The following is an 18,083-nucleotide window of genomic DNA, read 5'->3' as shown; positions in this document are numbered from 1 at the left end:
TTTTTCTACCGGGCAGTACTACAAAAAATAGGAACATAAATCTCATTATTGAAGTGTATACTTTGTAATAAATGTACAAAGCCTTACACCACAAAGTGAAAGAGACACACCGAAAAATTATAAATATATATACACAGTATAAAGAAATTTATAATTTTTAATACAAATTAAACAGTTGCACTAACAATATACAGTTAAGTCTGATCCACACCTGTATATAGTTATATTACTACGCAAAGATTGTGATCAATTTAAGGGCGCAGGTTATGAAGAGAATTCAGTCATAGGTTTATTGATTAAATGGCGGCGGTGGTGGTGGTGGTGGTGGAGGTGGGGTCTGAAACATAAAGCCCTGATTGGGCCCTGGGGGCCACGGGTTCATGCCCATGTGAAAGGGTGGAGGTCTGGGAAAGGGTGGCATCATTGGGTGCTGGAAAGGAAACATGTGTGGATCCTGATGGCGGAACATGTAGTCAGGTTGGAAGTGCGGGTGAGCGTGATAGTTGCTATGAAAACCGCCGCCATGATTGTGTTGCTGCCCACGGGGAATGTTGCGGTTCTGCCTGGGCTTCCGCCGGCCTGCTTTTTGAGGCTCTTTATGGACATCCGATTCATCCTCTGGTAAAGGAACCAAAAAAATAGGACAAGAGAGAATGATCAGCACATTAAGTCATAGCTCTCATGTGGACGACGCAGGTTTGAATTCAGCTCGCAACATGCTAAAAATAAAAATAAAATGTGGACATTAAGTGACTGTTTGACCCACCTGAGTCAGAATCGTTTTGCTGCCGTCTCTTTTTCTCTTTCAGCTTTTGTTTGGCCAGCTTCTCTTGCTCATCATCACTAAAGTCAAGTGCCTAACACAGAATAAAAAACAGTCAGCGGAGAGGCTAAACCATCACTTATTAACAGATAACACTGACGACATATTAAAGGGATAGTTCACTTTGAAATTATTTTTTGATAGGTTTTAGCTTACATCAAGGACATCCAAGATGTAGGTGTCTTTGTTTCCACACTATTTCAAATTTTGATATTTTTAGGTCAAACCGTTCTTGTCTGTCAGTCATATAATGGAGGTATATGGTCACCACCTCAAAGAGAAGTCCATATTTAACATGATTTATTGACTCGTAAATGTAAGTACACATTGATGGCCTAAGACACGAAACGAGCGGTATTTATATTGTTTTTACCACAAACTGCTCGCTTCATGTCTTAGGCCATCAATGTGTACTTACATTTACGAGCTCTTTGAGGTGGACCCCATAAATCTCCATTATATGACTGACAGACAAGAACGGTTTGACCTAAAAATATCAAAAAATTTGAAATGCTTTGGAAACAAAGACACCTACATCTTGGATGTCCTTGATGTAAGCTAAAACATGTCAAAAATTTATTTCAAAGTGATCTATCCCTTTAAGGCAGGATATCACTCTCTCCATAGAGATTAAGCCTTTGCTGACCTGATTTTGTTATGAAAAGGGCACATTTACCTCAGGGGGTGGTTCCTGGTCATTCTTCCAGGATGCATCTGAGCCTTTGGTGCTTGTTTGAGAGGTATCATTTGTAAATGTTAGAGGAAACATACAACAGCAGAACAGCATCAAAGTGTTCTTCAATAAAACCAAGGCACACCCAAGCTTTCCACTCGAATGATGAGGTACTCACTTGTAAAGTTGCTCTGTAAAGACGAAATCTGTGAAATCTTTAATTTTAGGGGCGAAGAAAACCGGGTCTCGGATTTTGAGATCTTTCTGGTCGATATCGTCATGGGAGTTGAACCTCAAAACGTAGTAGGGCTGACAAACCGGCCCGAAGACTTCAAAGACCTGAAGAGAAACCAACAACCTTTTAGGACCACAAAACAACGGTTTATTACACAATATGTCTTTTAAAAAAAGAAGTGTTTCCACATTGCAAGACAATAGATTTAAAATAATTGCAAAATAAATTTGGCACAGATGTTTAATTGTTACTGACCTTGCCAATAGAGTTTCTGTCTTTGCTGAATAACACACTGTCTTCATTCAGTGCAGGTGTGTTCTTGTATGACTCCACGATCACTAAATAAAATGAACACATTTTGTATGAGATGGCCTTAAATTCAGGCAAGACAAAACCTGCATGGTGTCTTCTAGCTAAGGTGGTTTTTGTTTTGCCCAGTGAAAAATTTGTGTGCATGCGTGTGTATATATCCTAAAAAAAAATGTATATAAGTCCTAAAAAAATGTGCCAGTTTCCCAAAAATATTAAACAGCAACTCTTTTCAACACTGATAATAAGAAATGTATTAAATGTTTATGTAAACATAAGAAATGCAAAAAAATATATAGCAAATATTAGAATGATTTCTGACAGATCATGTGACACTGAAGACTGGAATAATGATGCTGAAAATTCAGCTTTGCATCACAGAAATAAATGACATTTATTTTGAAATAGATTACAGTAGAAAGAGGTTATTTAGAATTATTAGATTTTCTTCACAATATTATTGTTTTATACACGTCTACCAGAAGCCTGAATACCTAATTGCTCCACAATGCTTGATATTGTGCCAACGGGCTCCATCTCTGTATCCTGTGGAAGGCTGATGATCAGGTTCTCCACTGCAGGAAGGTCCTAAACACATTAATGGCAGATATTAACATCTTGGTTGATTCGATCACAAGGCAGATTTATTCTAATCTAATAAAAGAAATTGAGGGATATTGTCGATAGAAACACATCGATTTGGTGTTTAGGGAAAAAAGGAGTGGTCTATTTATTACAGCTCATTCCCCTCACCTCAATAAGCAACTCATCATGGACTTTTAATGGTACTGGCTTCTTCTCATTGCTCACTGCAACAACTTCATCGTCTTCATCTGCATCCTTCACCACTATCTCAAGAGGCTCAGAGGAAGAAGAGGATGAGGACGATGAAGAGGACGAGGTGGAGGACGAAGAATCTGAGTCACTGAATCATATAAAAGTAATCATTAAGTATCCATCACTAAATAATCAATAATCATGTTGACTAGCTTTTTGGAACATTCTTTATGTCCATAAAATGATTGCATATGAGCTTTATATGATGCTACTACAACAAAAGGAGATTAACCCAAGGCATGGGTTTAACGTCCTATTATTTTACCTGTCTGAACAGTTGTCATCCGAGCTGTTTCCTCTGTACTGCATGCTCAACAAAGCCAATGACCCAGTGCCGGAGTGTGGACTAACCACAATTCCACACTGCATCTCTACAGGTCCAGTCTGAATGCTGGAGCCCTCATCTCCTGTTTGTTCAGTCTGAATACTGGAGCTCTGATCACCTGTTTGTTCAGACTGAACAATGGGCATCTGATCTCCTGCCAGTCCAGAAAGATCACTGGTGCACAGCTCTGATGGTGGTACAAGTTGACCACTTGAGTTCTGTTCACCAGTTTGTTCAGATGGAGTACAGGAGCTCTGATGTCCAGTGTCTATAGACTGATCACAGATGTACGGACCTTCTGCTGGTCCAAGCCGGCCCCTGCTGCACTGATCTCCTGTTTGTTCAGATTGAATGCTGGAGCTCTGATCTTCTATTTGTTCAGACTGTCCACTGGCGAAGGTTTCATCTGTTGGTCTGTGTTGAGGAGTGGAGCTTTGATCACCATTCGTTTCAATCTGAAACTCTGTATTATTAACATCCAATTCCATTTTCTCGGTTTCAGATCTGGTCTCATCTTGATCCTGGAAAAGAAATGAGATTGAGAGAACAGATGAGATTATTGCTTTTTGAACTTGATGTTATATTGTGTCTGCTATTTTCTTTAAATATTTTTTTACGTTTATACTTTATAAAATGTCTTGAGCAGTGACTGAATGCACGTTATATTCGTGTAATTATTATTTTAACTCGATAAACCCCTATACGGTCACGTGATATCAACATTCCTCCATGAGAGGTGGACCCGCTACATGTTGAATAAAACAGCCTTTTTCTAAAACTGAAAGACTGATTTCTAAATTCGTTACCTCGTGTGAATTAAAAAAAAACAACGTTTCAAAGATATTCCTCTAAAGTCCTGTTTATAGTTGTTTTTGTTTTTTTGCGTAATATTTATTTAATTTAACAAACGTGTACCTTTAAGTACTCCGCATGGGTGGCAGTGGCACAGTATAGATATAAGTGATGCAGTGACTTGCACTCCAATTTAGTATAACAAATTTGACAATTAACTTCCAACGTGAGCTTTATCACCCACTATCCGTTAATAAAAGTGATCTAACTAAGTTACTGTTCATGGTGTATGTGCACGCTGAATTATTTATAATTCAGGTTTAAGTAAAAGTTTACACTTTTCTAACAGTCACTTGTTCTGTAGGTACCACGTGTGTCGAAATGAATATGAACCATACAAAACATACGCAAGGATATAGAATATTCTTTACCTGGCCATCAATTGCCTTCTCTGTGCTTGAATTCTCCATGTTTAGGTTTCCATGTGAGAACAGCGTGAAGAAGAAATCGCTATTTTACGTCATTGGCGTCACAACAACAGGAACTTTAAAGTCTCTTTCAAAATAAAAGGCCCAATTATTAATGACACAATCATAATACATTTTTCTTTAAAAGTATTATGATTTTGTCATGTTTATCGTATATAATTAAATATATTGTGTGTGTGTGTGTGTGTGTGTGTGTGTGTGTGTGTGTGTGTGTGTGTGTGTGTGTGTGTGTGTGTGTGTGTGTGTGTGTGTGTGTGTGTGTGTGTGTTATATATACAAATATGTATATTAGAGAGAGAAGAGCACAAGAATAATCACGATTAATATTTTCTTGTCATTGTTTGCCAAATTAAATAGCATGCAAGTTATTCATAAAGACAGCCGAGGAACTAAAGCATCTGCATAAAGCTGGAAATAAATCCTTCAACGTGTTGTAATGTAATTGGGTAAAATAACTCCTTCGAGCCGGATTCGAACCAGCGACCTAAGGATTTCAGTGTTAAACCGCTACAGTCCTCCGCTCTACCAACTGAGCTATCGAAGGGATGCAAAGAGAGTTTTTACAATGGAATTTGTTGAAAGTACGTTGATTTAAGACTGCTTATTGATATTAAACTCAAGTAAACATTTTCCTTCGAGCCGGAGTCTGAGCAGGCCTGTCAACTCGCACGCGCCACATCCATTTTCTCACGCACAGAAAAAATCGCGAAGCAAAAAGGACACGGAGACCGACAGAGCAAGTTACTTATATTATGATATATAAAAAAATCAACTCTCAGATTCTGTCAATTCTATTACGAAATTTAAACAATAAATAGGATATGTTTTGGCGCGTGTAAATCTTTTTTACAGTCTATGGTGTAAATGTGACGCGACAGCCCCCTAGCGCCACAGTTCTTGCGGCACGTGAACAGATCATCTCTAGGCCTACTAATCAATCAGTGTCTAATCAACTGTGGAAAGAGGTCAATAAAACAGCTGGAGAACAAATGTCACATAACATTTTACCTCAGGAAAGCCATTTAATGACTAAAATTATAGCACGTTAACTTAGTTGACTAGAAAAAAAGAGAATGTTTAAAATATAGCGGAGTATTTTACTAAATATGTGTAATATATTACATTATATTACATTATATATTACATTATTATATTTTTACTTGTAGCATTAAATAAAGTTGTTGTTGTTGTTATAATAAAAAACGCATTGTAATTAATTAAAGTGATTTTTAACCTTAAATAATGCTACAAGCTGATAGGACTCTGTATTTTTACAGCATTAGGTGAGTTTTTTTTTTCTTCTCTTTTTTTCCTGTATACCTAATATTAAAATGAGTCAATATGGAATCAAATCACAAGAATTGAATTGAAGTCGTGAAATTTGTGTCAAGCAATAATTAAAAAAAAAACGTAGCTTACGTTACCATGTAAACATTGTAACATGTCGTCACTAAACCTAATAAATTTCTGTTTAGTTACTAAAATGTTTTGACAATCACAATACACTTATTGTGATTCAAGATTATTATTATTTTCCCCTGAGAAGGGATGTGCGAATCATATTTTTAAGAGGCTGGAGTAACTGCAGTGCATATCGTTCTCTGTCAAAAAAGATGAAATTGTCGAGAACTAAATAGTGGCTCCATACCAACAAAAAACATTTTTTTAATGAATATCAGGTCTATATTTAGGTTAGAATACAGGCCAGTATACCTACTGTAATGTTAATAAGTTACCAGCAGATTGTGCTATACCCCCACATAAATGTAGCCTACTAGGCTACTACTAATTATACATGTAGCCTACGATACGAAAATGCTAGAAGGCGCAAAATTATAGGCATCGCCCAAAATATTTTTTTTAATATTTTTATATTAACAAAAAAATTTACAAACTCATGGTGTTCAAAAGCTGTATATCTTTGCTTCGTGTAACAAAAAAATGTTGGTTACTAAAGCCTTCATTCTGCCCATAATCTCTGGAAAAAAGTCACACGGGTTTAGAACCAGATTTGAGTGATTAAAAGATGATACAATTAACATTTTTGGTAAATTTGTCCATAATGGAACACTACCAATCCATAAAACAAGAATTACACCTCTAAACAGTCAAATTATTCAAACCCTCTCACAGTTTGACTGACAGTGACAGTCAAGGACAGATATTCCAACATTTTAAAGTGGGATTTTTTTTTAATATTTAGCCTATATGTTTTCATTTTTAAATTAATATAAATATTTGCAGTGACACTAGTAAACAAAGAGAAAAAGCAGCACACACACAAATGTCAGGAGGCCATGAACCTCACAGTGGTTTAATCCTAAAAAATATATGGCATGATTGACAAAACAACCTGGATCAGATTAAATAAATCGAATTAAAAAAGTATGAAAAATAAATAATTAAAAATGTTATGCAGTTTTTGCTTTCAGATATCATGAATGTTACAAAACTGTTGCGTCCTGGGACTCGAATTATGTGAACGTGTACTGATCAAGTATCATTTCAAAGTAAAAGAAGAAAGGAATTTAAAAAATAAAATAAAATGTAGGGTTTATTTATGAGTCACATCTGAAGGTTTCCATATATATATATATATATATATATATATATATATATATATACACACACACTGTATATATGTATGTGTATATATATATATATATATATACACACACACACTGTATATATATATATATATATATATCATTAGTCACGTTAACAGAGAGATAAACAATGGCACATATTGGATTTCTAATTTAAAAGTTAAGTGGTGCTCTGAGGACTTTCATATTCAGATATTCAGGAGACAAAGTTAAATAAATTACTACCATTAACATACACATTTGAGTATTATATACAAAGGGAGTTATTGAAACAAAAATCTACAATTCAAATTTTGTTGTCATCAACAGATCTTAAGTATTACCCTATTTTACACCGTGTGTGTGTGTGTGTGTGTTAGTTCTTGTATCTGGAATAAAAATTAAAAAAACGAAACAAAAAAACCCCTGCAACGGTGCAGTCCTGTGATAAACAGGTGATACTTTTATGCATCCTCACCAAGTCCAGCACAATAGACCCTTTCTCTAAAGGAATAATATAAACAAACTCCTCTATGTACAGGATTCGAAACAGAACAGGTAACAGACTAACTAAAACACTGATTCTGACAGATCCAGGGATCAGAGGCTGGAGAACAGAAGCACATGACGACTGGCCACGCACGGGCACCCGCATTTGATTTCGGGACAGGCTGATTCAAAACTTTGCTAAATAGATATGACAGGTCTGATATCTCATTTCCATCTCAAAGTTTGTACCCATTCGGGATGTATATTTTTGTTACAGGAAATGTTGCGGAACCCAGTTGTCATAGCGACCAGCTACAGTCTCTGGCCTCTGATTGGTGTAAACAGAAACTTGAAACGAAGAGGTTATAAATCTCATCCACACACCGTCCTCCCCCCCTTTAGTCTGTCTTTTGTCTTCGAAAAAAATCAAAGAATCATCTTTTTTTTGTGCATAAATTATGACAAAATTCATCCCTCCATTTCCTTCAGCATCCCTTAAAATTCTCAAAATAGTGGTTTTTATTTTCATCGGAAGAACCCAAGAATTAAGTTCGTAAACAGTCAAAATGTGAACCTCCAGATAACTTTACAGTTTGGACATGGTGAACCGTCTCAACGATGGATCTTTTTATATTATTTTGATGTGAATAACAATGGAAAACAAGTCTTAAACACAAATCCTTCATGAACCGTTACACGGAGACCCTGTTTGACGAAGCCAGCCAATCAGAGAGAAGCGAGAGAACTCGTCTAGCAATTGAGAAGGCGGGACCGGGACATGTGATGCGCAGTTCGGCTCCAAGCAGTGGCATAGTGACAGTAAGGAGATCAGAAGGGGTTAAATGTTACATTAGGGGTCACTCTTTTGTTATTGGCCATTTTTAGAGCCCCTGCATAGCTGAAAGGTGCCATTGGCAGTACTGGAGCAATAAGGTGGGATGCGAGCGGTAGATGAAGAATCACACATCATGCCTTTTCAAACAACCGTAGGAGAACATCCAGGGGGTTTGACCGTTTAAAACAAGCCGAGTACGTGTGAGATCACAGATATCAGTCTTAAAGGGAGTTCTTCGCTTTTTCCATAGCTTTTCGACAAAAAAAAAACAAAAAAACAACAAAGCTGAAATGTGGTGAGGAGCGACATCGTAAAGTTCAATACCACCAACACGGAAGCCCGTTCCAACTTTCCTCTGTAAACTCTGGGGAAGCGTTGCCCATTGGCCATGAGCACTGTCAGTCACTGGCTCCGCCCCCCCACAAATTGTCACAGTTCTCTCCTCAGCAAAGCCCCTACGCATCAGATAGGCAACTCTGAATACTGTCCATCCATAACTGTGCATACGTGCTGTCCTGGGCACAGAAGTTGTATACTCTTTTGGTCGTCTTGAGCTGAAAGAAAAGGAGGGGAGGTTAACATGCTTTAAACAATACTGTGTGAATTATGAACAAATAAAGCAATGTGAGCTGTCTTACATCAATGAAGGCTTTTTCATCCATGTTTTTAGGTGCTCCCATGGTGGGCGTCCCCGGAATGACAGATTCCACTTCAGCTAGCTCGATCACTCCCTTACACTCTTTATCTTGCCGGGTTTCATAGTATCGCAACTAGGAAAAGGAGAAAAGGGGGTATAGGAGCATCAATAGCAGTCACAAAAACATATTGAAAACAATTCATTTTTCATTGAAAGCATCTAAGATTTGCTGCATACTGAAACTATTATGGGTCTAAATCCTAAAATGTTTCCAATATTTTCAATTGCAATGAATTACCTGGTGTTTGGTCTTATCCAGTACAAACCAACGTGGTCTCCAAGGTTTCAGCAAAGCACCTCTTTTGTATAAAATACCCTCAAAGCTCCTATATCAAACAAAAAAAAAAAAATTATTAAAGAGAACGTCCGACCTTTAAACATTCAACTTAGCCAATCCATATTGCATTTGAATCTACAGTAAAGATCATTCAGCAAATTCTTTATAGCTTTTAGAGTTTTAACATGAAAAAATAATATAAAAATACATTTTAAACAATATTATAGCATTTGTTCATATTTTTAATTAACTTTAGTTTAAATGTATTTGTTATCATATATTAAAATGTTTAGATAATAATTTATATAAATTTAGTTTAAAATTGAGTAATTTTATTATTAAAATATATAATAAATTATTTAGTTTATTTTAGTTAAAATTTTAGTCATTTTGTCATGTCCTTTAAATATTTATATTAAGCTATAATTCATTATAAAAAAATAGTAATTTTAGTACTTTAACTGGAACATTTTTCATCTAATATTTATATTTTTAATTGTATTTCAGCTTTATTTCAAAAAGCAAAAATTATTTTTTAATTATTTTAGTTAACATAAGAACATCACTAGTTAAAAGAAAATGTAATTAAGAAAATATGAAAAAATATGTATTTAAAAAATGTGTTTTGGCAGCCCACTGTACCATTTAAAATGAACTAGCGAAGACAAAATATATATATATATATAATTAAAATGTGAAAAAATTTGCTTTAGATTTTCAGTTATACATTCATATAAATTTGAATCTTAAAAGTTGATTTAAAAAGTCCATGGATGTGTCATGCATCATCTACCCAAGGACATTAGGTGAAACATCAACTCATTACATCTAAACAACCATAACTAAAGCCGAGAGTGTCATTTCCCCCAAATCACACCTTTACAGACCTGTTCTCGCTCTCAGTGCTCTGGAACTGGCTGTAGAGCGTGCTGGTACTGGGCCGACCAGCTGCAGGCGTGGACGTGTTGCTGCCCTCACAGTCCAATGCCAGGTTAATGGAGGAGCCGACTCCACTCTCTTGCAGATACACACCCTGAGAGCGCCGCTGGTGACTCAGATTAGACGACATGAGCAGAGAGCTGGAAAAGGAGTTCTGAGGAAGGAGAGACAGACTATTAGTACGCCATCCCGTTGGTAATTCGTAGATGGAGATAAGATGTTGTGTAGACTCTTACCCTGCTCTCTAGTCTGGACTCAACCCTTTGGGCAGTCTTAATCTTGTCCCATGTGTCCTTCCATTTCTCCGTAGGTTGTCCCAACTCAGTTTCTAGGTTCTGCACATCCTGCTCACAAACACACGCATGTAAGATGATAATCGGGATGCATGTATGAAGAAAATAATTTGATTATAATGAGGACTTTAACTTTAATCCTCACCTGCAAGAGTTTGGTGATGGCATCAGGCACTACTTTACTGAGGCTGTCATAGCAAGGCCAGACGATCCTCCGCTGGGACTTGGGTGCTGTCGTCTCCTGCCTTTCACTGGCGTCTTCCTGTGGCTTCTCCTGTCGGCCCCGCACTAATTCCCAGTCAAAGGACGGACCCTCAGAAAGTGTTTCCTCTGTGTAAAAGTCCCAAACCTTCAAGTTGGAGATGAAACTGTAGGGCTTTAAGACCTGCAAAAAAAAAAAAAAAATAGAAATGTGCGTTACACACAATAACCGACAGAGGGCACTAGTGTAGTAAAAACTAACATCAATAAAAGAATATGTATAAAAAAATAAAATGTTTTTAAATATTGTAGTGGTTCAAAGTCTTTTTTTTTTTTTTACAAATCTCAAACTAAACTAAGTAAGACAAGAACAAAATTAGAAAGTGACCTCTTCCTCCTCGGGTGAAAACATGTAGTTGTAGAATATGGGGGTCTTCTTGTTGAGTCGATCAATGTAATCCCAGACAGACTTACACACCTGAGGGTTCTTCCTCTCACCTTTTTCCTCATACAAGACACCTAAACCGAAAACACATTGGGATAGGGACAAATAGGGTTTAATGATTGAAAACTGTAAATATGTATTATAAAACTTCCCGCAAAGTCATTTGACAGCAATACACGAGGAAACAATAACATGACAAGATCTGATCATCTCATTCCGAGAGTCAAAGATTATAATTGAGGATTTAGACTCACCAAGCTCTATGCGCTCATAGTCCGAGTCCAGCAGGAAGGTCCGGAAGCGGTTGGATACGTAGTGGTAGGCAAGAAACTTCAGGTAGTACTGACTGAACTCAAATTCCATGGGGAACTGCAGGTGGATCTGTTGTGAAAATGAGCAGAGGGAGAAACCATAGAAATGTAACATCTATCAAATCTTAATGTGCAGAATTAAATTTGCTTGCATTAAATATGAACTGACTGGAAAACCATTCAAGACTACTAAAAGCAAATGCAATTGTAACAGCCAAGTTTATATGCCCAAAACCTCAACACAAAAGAGTATATCTGACAAAAAGATCCGGGCCCAAGACTAAACCTTGTGGAACACTTATAGTTCATCTGTAAATCATTACTATGCATTTCGATCAATCAGAAAAGTAATTATGAAGGCATCTATATAAAGTGGAATCATAGTGATAAGGTAAAAGACATTTTAAAGGAACAGAAAATATAGTGGCCAAGTTTTTCTCGTACACATTGGCTTTTACTTAAAAAGTACGAAGATATATAAGAGCCAGCAGAGTATTTCATTTTACACATAGGGTACTTTTTTATCCCTGTGTGCACCAAACCCATCTTAAGTGTTACATCCGACCAGTAGACTCTTCCAGTAGAGTCAGGTACCTTTCAAACATTATATGGACAGATGAAACAAAACAAAAAAGAGCTTTTTGGCAGCAAACACTTAGGTTGGGTTTGGTTCATAGAGGGATAAAAATGTACCCCATGTGTAAAATGAAATACTCTGCTGTCTTTAATGCTGTGGGCCTAATTTTCTGCCAGAGGTCCTGGACATCTTGTTCTGATACATGGCATCATGGATTCGATCAAATACTAACAGATAAAAAATAAAAACCTGACAGCCTCTGATAGAAATCTTAAAACGGGCCATGTGTGGATCTTCCATCAGAACAGTGATCCAAAATTAAACATCAAAATCAAAACAAAAATGGGTCACTGAGCACAAAACCAAGCATCTGGAATGGCCGTCCCAGTCCCTGACCTGAACCCTATAGAAAATGAGAGGGCCGAACTGAAGCGAAGCAGTGCCAACATGGATCTGGGAATCTGAGGATCTGGAGAGATTCCGTATGGAGGAATGGTCTCTAATCTCTTGTCAGTTGTTCTCCAAACTCATCAGGCATTATAGGAGAAAACTCAGAGCTATTATCTTGGAAAAAGGAGGTTGCAAAAAGTATTTAATAAAAAGGGGCAAATAATTGTTCCCAATGTGTTTTGGAGAAAAACATTTATTTCATAAAGTACTTTCACAACACTTTCAATTATTTAACTTCAATAAAAGGTTAGATTTTTGCTTTTATATATATATATATAACATCAAAAGATTAACAATGCAGATTTATTTTTTACAGCCATCTTTGATCATATTTACCAAGGGGGCAAATTCTGACCAGCACTAAAAAGTGAGAAGAAACAAGAACTCCTAGAAACTCCTGAAACTCCAAGAAGCTTAATCGTTTTCATTGAGCAAACATTAACAGTCATATCTTTGATATCTTGTCAAATCCAGACCCAATGCCCAGAAATCCCACTATGAAGCAATCTTATTCTTTCTATGTGTGGGGAAATAAAGTCTGTCCTTATCTTCAGGGTAAATTAGCAGGATAAGGCTTACGCAATCCTGTGAAGTATAGTAGGGCATCTCATCATCAAAGGTGTGGTAGGTTTAGAGTGACAAAGCAGGAAGTTGGAGCAGCTATGTGAATATCAGCATGTATTAACAAGCTGCTTTCTGGTGCCAGCTGAATTTCTTGTACCTGCTCACATCATCACCAAACAGATAAAGTGTATTCTCTTACCCCTTTCCTTATAGAATAGTGATTGCATTTAAGAAAACAGTCATTTGACTATGTAGTTTTAATTACCGGTATTACAGTGCAAAACTTTACAGAAACAGTTCCACTGAAAAACTGAATCAATACAAATAATGTAAACAAGCAACACATCCTGTACGTAAAAATAGCATGCATTTGACTGTGTAAAGAAAATGGTGAGACATTAACAAATGAAATTACTGGCATATACTGCAAATGTACAACTAGTACAGATAGTGATACTAATTTCTTGACAAGCAAAAAATTGGGAAGGTTAAGAATATTATCAATCGCCCTGCCCTCTATAGCTACTGGAAAACCAGCATTGAACAGCCACCAGTACACATACCTGGTGAACACAGTCGAGGAACTGAAGGAAGACAGGTGTGAATCCGCTGCTCTGGCTGGTAAGCGTCTGGGCTCCACGGTGGCTGAATCGATGGCCAAACGACAACCACTCTTTCTCCACGAGCAGCCTGAATCCATCAATGGTTCGGTAGTATGGATCCGACAGCAGCTGCACCAGGGACACCACCTAAATCCAACACATGGCATGTGTTAATGCACACTTGGCAAAAATTGAGCATACACCAATCATGCAAGTTTAAATGTGTGTCCTACCTGTGTTGTGACATCCCAGCCATCTTCTAAACTAACCATGACAGAGGAACCAGTCTCCAGCAGCTCCACAACAAGAACAGACACCTGTAGAACCCTGTGAAGCTATAAAACACAATAAACATTAACAACATCAAAAATACACTGGATTTTATGTTATTGTTATTGTCAGATAAACCCAATTAAAATGGGAAAAGGTGTAAGGTACCAGATTCATCCACTCTGACTCCTCCAGGCAACGGTGAAAAGTCATGTTTTGATCATTGTTGGTTGAGGAAGGCACACAGGCTTTCATCAGCTTCTTGAAACTGTTCTTCACTTGCCGTAATTCAAAGACCTCGATAGGCACCACCTCCCACTGCTGGAAGGAGTCCTGCTTTCCACCCTGAAAAATATTGATTCTTTAATAGAATACAATAAAATAAAATAAAGCATTGCTAGTATAAAAATAATAAACATTATTATTTATTGATCTAAGTAGATTTTATGACTCAATCTTTATCATTAATATTGATAATCATAGTAACCTCAGTAGTCCTCAAAATTACAAAAATGGTGGTAACAGTTCTTGGAAATCAACTAATACTGCTTTACTTCATATATAGAGTCATATTCCTATGAAATTTGATATATTTTAACTCTTTCCCCATCAGCGTTTAACAAAAAAGAAAAAAGTTGCCAGCCAGCGCCAGTATTTTTTATTACTTTCACAAAACGACTACGACTGCATCGATTCAGAACGAAGATCAAAACATAGATGGAGTAGATTGACCCCAAAGCACCCCCAAAGCCACTTCCTGGGCCGACATTTCATATGCTAACATTAGGCAGTTTTGATTTATATGCTGTTTAATGTTGATGATCATGTTATTTTGCATATGCGATCACTTGTTTCTGCTTCTTTTTTGCCTGTATTTTGATAAGGAGGTTCTGCACCTTTCAGAAGAGTGTTATAGCGCCCCTAACATATAACAGTGAAAACACGGAAAGCCAGGAAATTCTGTCATTGGCTGGAAGAGTTAAGACAGTAACCTTGAGCTGGGACTTGTCTCCAATGATATAGAGGTACGCTCTCTGTTGGCGAAGGAAATATGTCTCGGTTGGGCCTCCATTAGCTTGAGGAGACTCTTTCCCAGCCAGCCTGTTCCCCACATCTGGGTTATACGTGCTGAGTCGGCCACTTCCACGAATACTGCCCCATTTCCCTGAGAAACACAAAGAGGACCAATGAAGATCATTTACTGATGGAGAATAGGGCAATTAAGGGCTTTGTTGAATCATTTGTGTTTATTTGGGTATTGGCAAAGAGAATTTGTGATTTCTGCAAACACATTATAGACGATGACAGTGGATCACATGCAAAGAGATGATCATCACATCCGCACAAACAGTACAAGTAAAACAAACAGACATGGGGGTCAACGATTAGTTAGCACAGGTAAAAGAGGATGACAACACTACTTGGACACTTAGCGCTCAAACTTGCTGCCGTCATTGTCGAGAAATTTGATTGGTTAGATTTGAGAGCTGGGGCGGGCCTACTGTACCTCTAGGAGAGTTGCGGGCCTTGACTGAAACTCTAGGCTGGGAGAGGGAGATGACCTTTGCCCTCTGACCCAGCGCTAAGGTCAGATGACATAAAAATGCCCATTACTATCAGCAAACAAATTCGGGCAGCTATTTCAGCCCGACAATTAACATTAGCATATAGCATTAAGCCAATACAAAAATGCACACGTCATTCAGTATTGGATGTCAAATTATATTTGAATACAAATGGTTGAGAACAGAGGAATGAAGGGCGGGGTTAAGTTGTGAGGATCACCAAATGTCTCGAACACACTTCTCACCTCCTCTACTGAAGGTTCCTGGCACGTCCTCTTTAGTCCCCATGACTTGTTTCATTAAAGCTCCAATTTTAGGCTGCCTCAGCTTGTCTGATGAGTCTGAGGGTGTGAATATCACATGTGAATCATTAAGGTACATCAAATTGTCTGTGAGGATTAGTATTGGTTAGGGTTAAAGTCAAGTCATCCTCATTTATATAGCGCGTTTAACAATGTAGATTGTTTCAAAACAGCTTTACAGAGATGAACATATAATTTAAGGTTAAAGGTTAGGGTCACAGTCTTACCTGAGGTGCTCATGTGTGTGGAGGTGAAGCCGCTGAGTGTGTTCCTCCCGCTGGCCTCACTGTACGAGGGCATAGAGCTGATGATTGCCTGCAAATACTTCTCCTGCTCCAGGCTGGTGGAGTCGGCCTGGGACGGGCCTGAAACCAAACACGACTGCATTTACTTTCTTTTTTTCAATTTATTTACTGAATTTGTCGTTTTATTCCATCAATAAATTCTGTTTTGTCCCTTCCTGTGCTCATCTGCTTCATGTAAATGTGACGTAGTGGTTATTTGTATAATAAAAACAAAGAATGGCCATTTTAATCTCTAAAATGTGCATCTGGCTCTGACCTGCAGTGGGTGCATTGGGTGATTTGAAGAAGCCCACGACGCCTTTAGCATGCAGGCCGGCCGAGCGCAGCAGCACAGCTTTGGTGCGCGAGTTCCTCCAGCACACCACAGGAAAACGGTTCTGCCGGTAGCAGCGGCAGATGCGCTGGATGGTGGAATCAGGGATGCTCTGAGGCACGATCAGTAACCCTGGGTAACTGAAGCACACTGAGATTTAGACATAAATACTACGCTAATACAATGGTTAACAGCGTTTGAACTTAAGCTGGGACTGACCTTCGACAGACTGTGTACATCCGGTTGACAGTGGAGATCCGGAAAGGTTCGTTTTTGGAGCGTGTCAGGCTGTTGCTGAGAGTTCCCAATCCCAAACGCTGATAGTCGCGACAGCAGGCCCGCTCGACCACATTACTCATGGTCTGGCGGTCCGACGAGCGGATGGTGGAGGAAAGCGTGAGCGAACTCTGGTCCGGCTCTTCAGACACTGTTCAGTCAGAGAAGTTGCATTATATTGCATAATCACGTGTAAGTGATCACAAGATCAAAAGGTGTGTGTTTTTGTCCATCTCACCAGAGATCTCATCCTCGTCGAACTCTGACTGCAAACTGCTGCGGTTTTCCCAGGTCGGTGGGGAATACTTCTTCCGGGTAACATATTGGCGCCCAATGGTCCTCTTTGCGGTCTTAACCAGGTTTTTAGACAGCGTTCTAAAAGAAACAGCAACTCAAACATTTTAATATCAAGCACTATCCAAGTCTACAGCGAAAGCGCTCCATTTAAATACATAACATGTCTGAGCTGTTGTCAAAAAGCTGCTCTTAAAAGAGTTTGAAGATAATTGGTCCTGCCTTCAAGAGCACCGAATACCAGAACCGCATTTATTTGTCATGGCATCCATTTGCTGCTAATGCAGGTTAGCTTTCAAAATTTCCACTGCCAAATAATTAATGGCTTGCGCAGTGCAAGTGCAACCACACGCTATTTCTTTTCCTCTAGTTCTGTTTCTATTTAACCAATGGCACTGGGGACGGTTGACCCAAACGGGAAGAGGCTGGACCGGGAAAGCATGTATGTGAGTGTGAGAGAAAAAGATGGGCGTAAAAACAGAAATGATGTGCTGAGACTATGAGTTGTGTGTTGTTTAAAGGGCAAGATCCTTCCATCATAGACTAACATCCATTCAGGTCTTACTTTAGCGACTGGTTCTTGTCCTTGGTCTTGTGCTCCACCACCAGCTTTGCAGACTGACCCACAGTGAAGGCAAACGTGCCCTGGACGTGCTGTGGGTATCTGAGCTTATGCATGTGCTTCCTGAACACCTCAGCAAGATCTGACGCCACCTCCTCATCAAAGGCGATCTTCATCAACTAAAGAATAAAGGCTTGATCAATTAGCATGCCACTAAATCGCAAATAAATCAAAATCAAATATTTCTTCTCATTATCCAAATGGTCAGTTGAGGTTTTTTGTAGCATTTGAACAATACTGTAGATATATAAAGATGGTAAGTCATATTACTATGCTGGTCCAGCCTGAAAATGCAGTTTTTCATCATGATTTGAGCATTTAGAAACAAGATTTACAATAACGTTGTTGTCAGATTTCATGAGAGAAATTGAATCGTAAGCTTGGTGAAC

General features: G+C 38.2%; 2 protein-coding genes and 1 non-coding gene across 9 annotated transcripts in view; all 3 read right to left on the bottom strand.

The window, feature by feature from the left end:
- Nucleotides 1–139: 139 nt before the first annotated feature.
- On the bottom strand, nucleotides 140–4,682 carry naf1 (nuclear assembly factor 1 homolog (S. cerevisiae)). Its single transcript, XM_039668462.2, has 9 exons — nucleotides 4,426–4,682; nucleotides 3,143–3,723; nucleotides 2,794–2,965; nucleotides 2,535–2,628; nucleotides 1,987–2,069; nucleotides 1,675–1,835; nucleotides 1,500–1,551; nucleotides 767–857; nucleotides 140–618 (listed from the first exon to the last, which is right to left on the bottom strand). The coding sequence occupies exons 1-9, from the start codon at nucleotides 4,462–4,464 to the stop codon at nucleotides 290–292; spliced, it is 1,602 nt and encodes a 533-aa protein (XP_039524396.2). The 5' UTR covers nucleotides 4,465–4,682; the 3' UTR covers nucleotides 140–289.
- A 256-nt stretch (nucleotides 4,683–4,938) lies between these two features.
- trnay-gua (transfer RNA tyrosine (anticodon GUA)) lies at nucleotides 4,939–5,026 on the bottom strand. The gene is given in 2 exon segments: nucleotides 4,939–4,974; nucleotides 4,990–5,026. It is a non-coding gene; the product is annotated as a tRNA-Tyr (tRNA).
- A 1,741-nt stretch (nucleotides 5,027–6,767) lies between these two features.
- Nucleotides 6,768–18,083, bottom strand: part of sbf1 (SET binding factor 1) — a 48,071-nt gene continuing 36,755 nt past the window's right edge. For 6 of the 7 annotated variants that reach the window (XM_039667949.2, XM_039667950.2, XM_039667951.2 and 3 more), the window contains 19 exons: nucleotides 17,638–17,813; nucleotides 17,017–17,153; nucleotides 16,722–16,929; nucleotides 16,446–16,642; nucleotides 16,112–16,249; nucleotides 15,828–15,923; nucleotides 15,525–15,599; nucleotides 15,010–15,182; nucleotides 14,186–14,362; nucleotides 13,981–14,082; nucleotides 13,709–13,894; nucleotides 11,498–11,624; nucleotides 11,187–11,317; nucleotides 10,743–10,982; nucleotides 10,541–10,648; nucleotides 10,253–10,458; nucleotides 9,327–9,414; nucleotides 9,030–9,161; nucleotides 6,768–8,945 (listed from right to left, as the gene is read on the bottom strand). In XM_039667949.2, the coding sequence (XP_039523883.2) occupies nucleotides 8,847–8,945; nucleotides 9,030–9,161; nucleotides 9,327–9,414; nucleotides 10,253–10,458; nucleotides 10,541–10,648; nucleotides 10,743–10,982; nucleotides 11,187–11,317; nucleotides 11,498–11,624; nucleotides 13,709–13,894; nucleotides 13,981–14,082; nucleotides 14,186–14,362; nucleotides 15,010–15,182; nucleotides 15,525–15,599; nucleotides 15,828–15,923; nucleotides 16,112–16,249; nucleotides 16,446–16,642; nucleotides 16,722–16,929; nucleotides 17,017–17,153; nucleotides 17,638–17,813 (2,796 nt within the window). In that variant the 3' untranslated portion in view covers nucleotides 6,768–8,846. The remainder of the gene's footprint in view (nucleotides 8,946–9,029; nucleotides 9,162–9,326; nucleotides 9,415–10,252; nucleotides 10,459–10,540; nucleotides 10,649–10,742; nucleotides 10,983–11,186; nucleotides 11,318–11,497; nucleotides 11,625–13,708; nucleotides 13,895–13,980; nucleotides 14,083–14,185; nucleotides 14,363–15,009; nucleotides 15,183–15,524; nucleotides 15,600–15,827; nucleotides 15,924–16,111; nucleotides 16,250–16,445; nucleotides 16,643–16,721; nucleotides 16,930–17,016; nucleotides 17,154–17,637; nucleotides 17,814–18,083) is intronic. The other variant, XM_039667952.2, reaches the window with a different exon arrangement.

This window comes from Pimephales promelas, chromosome 24, assembly GCF_988280905.1.
Source record: "Pimephales promelas chromosome 24, fPimPro1.hap1.1, whole genome shotgun sequence".
NCBI classification, from domain to species: Eukaryota; Metazoa; Chordata; class Actinopteri; order Cypriniformes; family Leuciscidae; genus Pimephales; species Pimephales promelas.
This window is presented reverse-complemented; position numbering and strand designations above follow the sequence as displayed.

Coding starts and splice junctions, on each gene's coding strand:
- naf1 (XM_039668462.2), bottom strand. CDS start 4,464: ATGGAGAATTCAAGCACAGAGAAGGCAATTGATGGCCAG. Junction 3,724..4,425: donor AGAAGGCAATTGATGGCCAG/GTAAAGAATATT, acceptor TTTCTTTTCCAG/GATCAAGATGAGACCAGATC. Junction 858..1,499: donor ACCAGGAACCACCCCCTGAG/GTAAATGTGCCC, acceptor ATTCTGTGTTAG/GCACTTGACTTTAGTGATGA.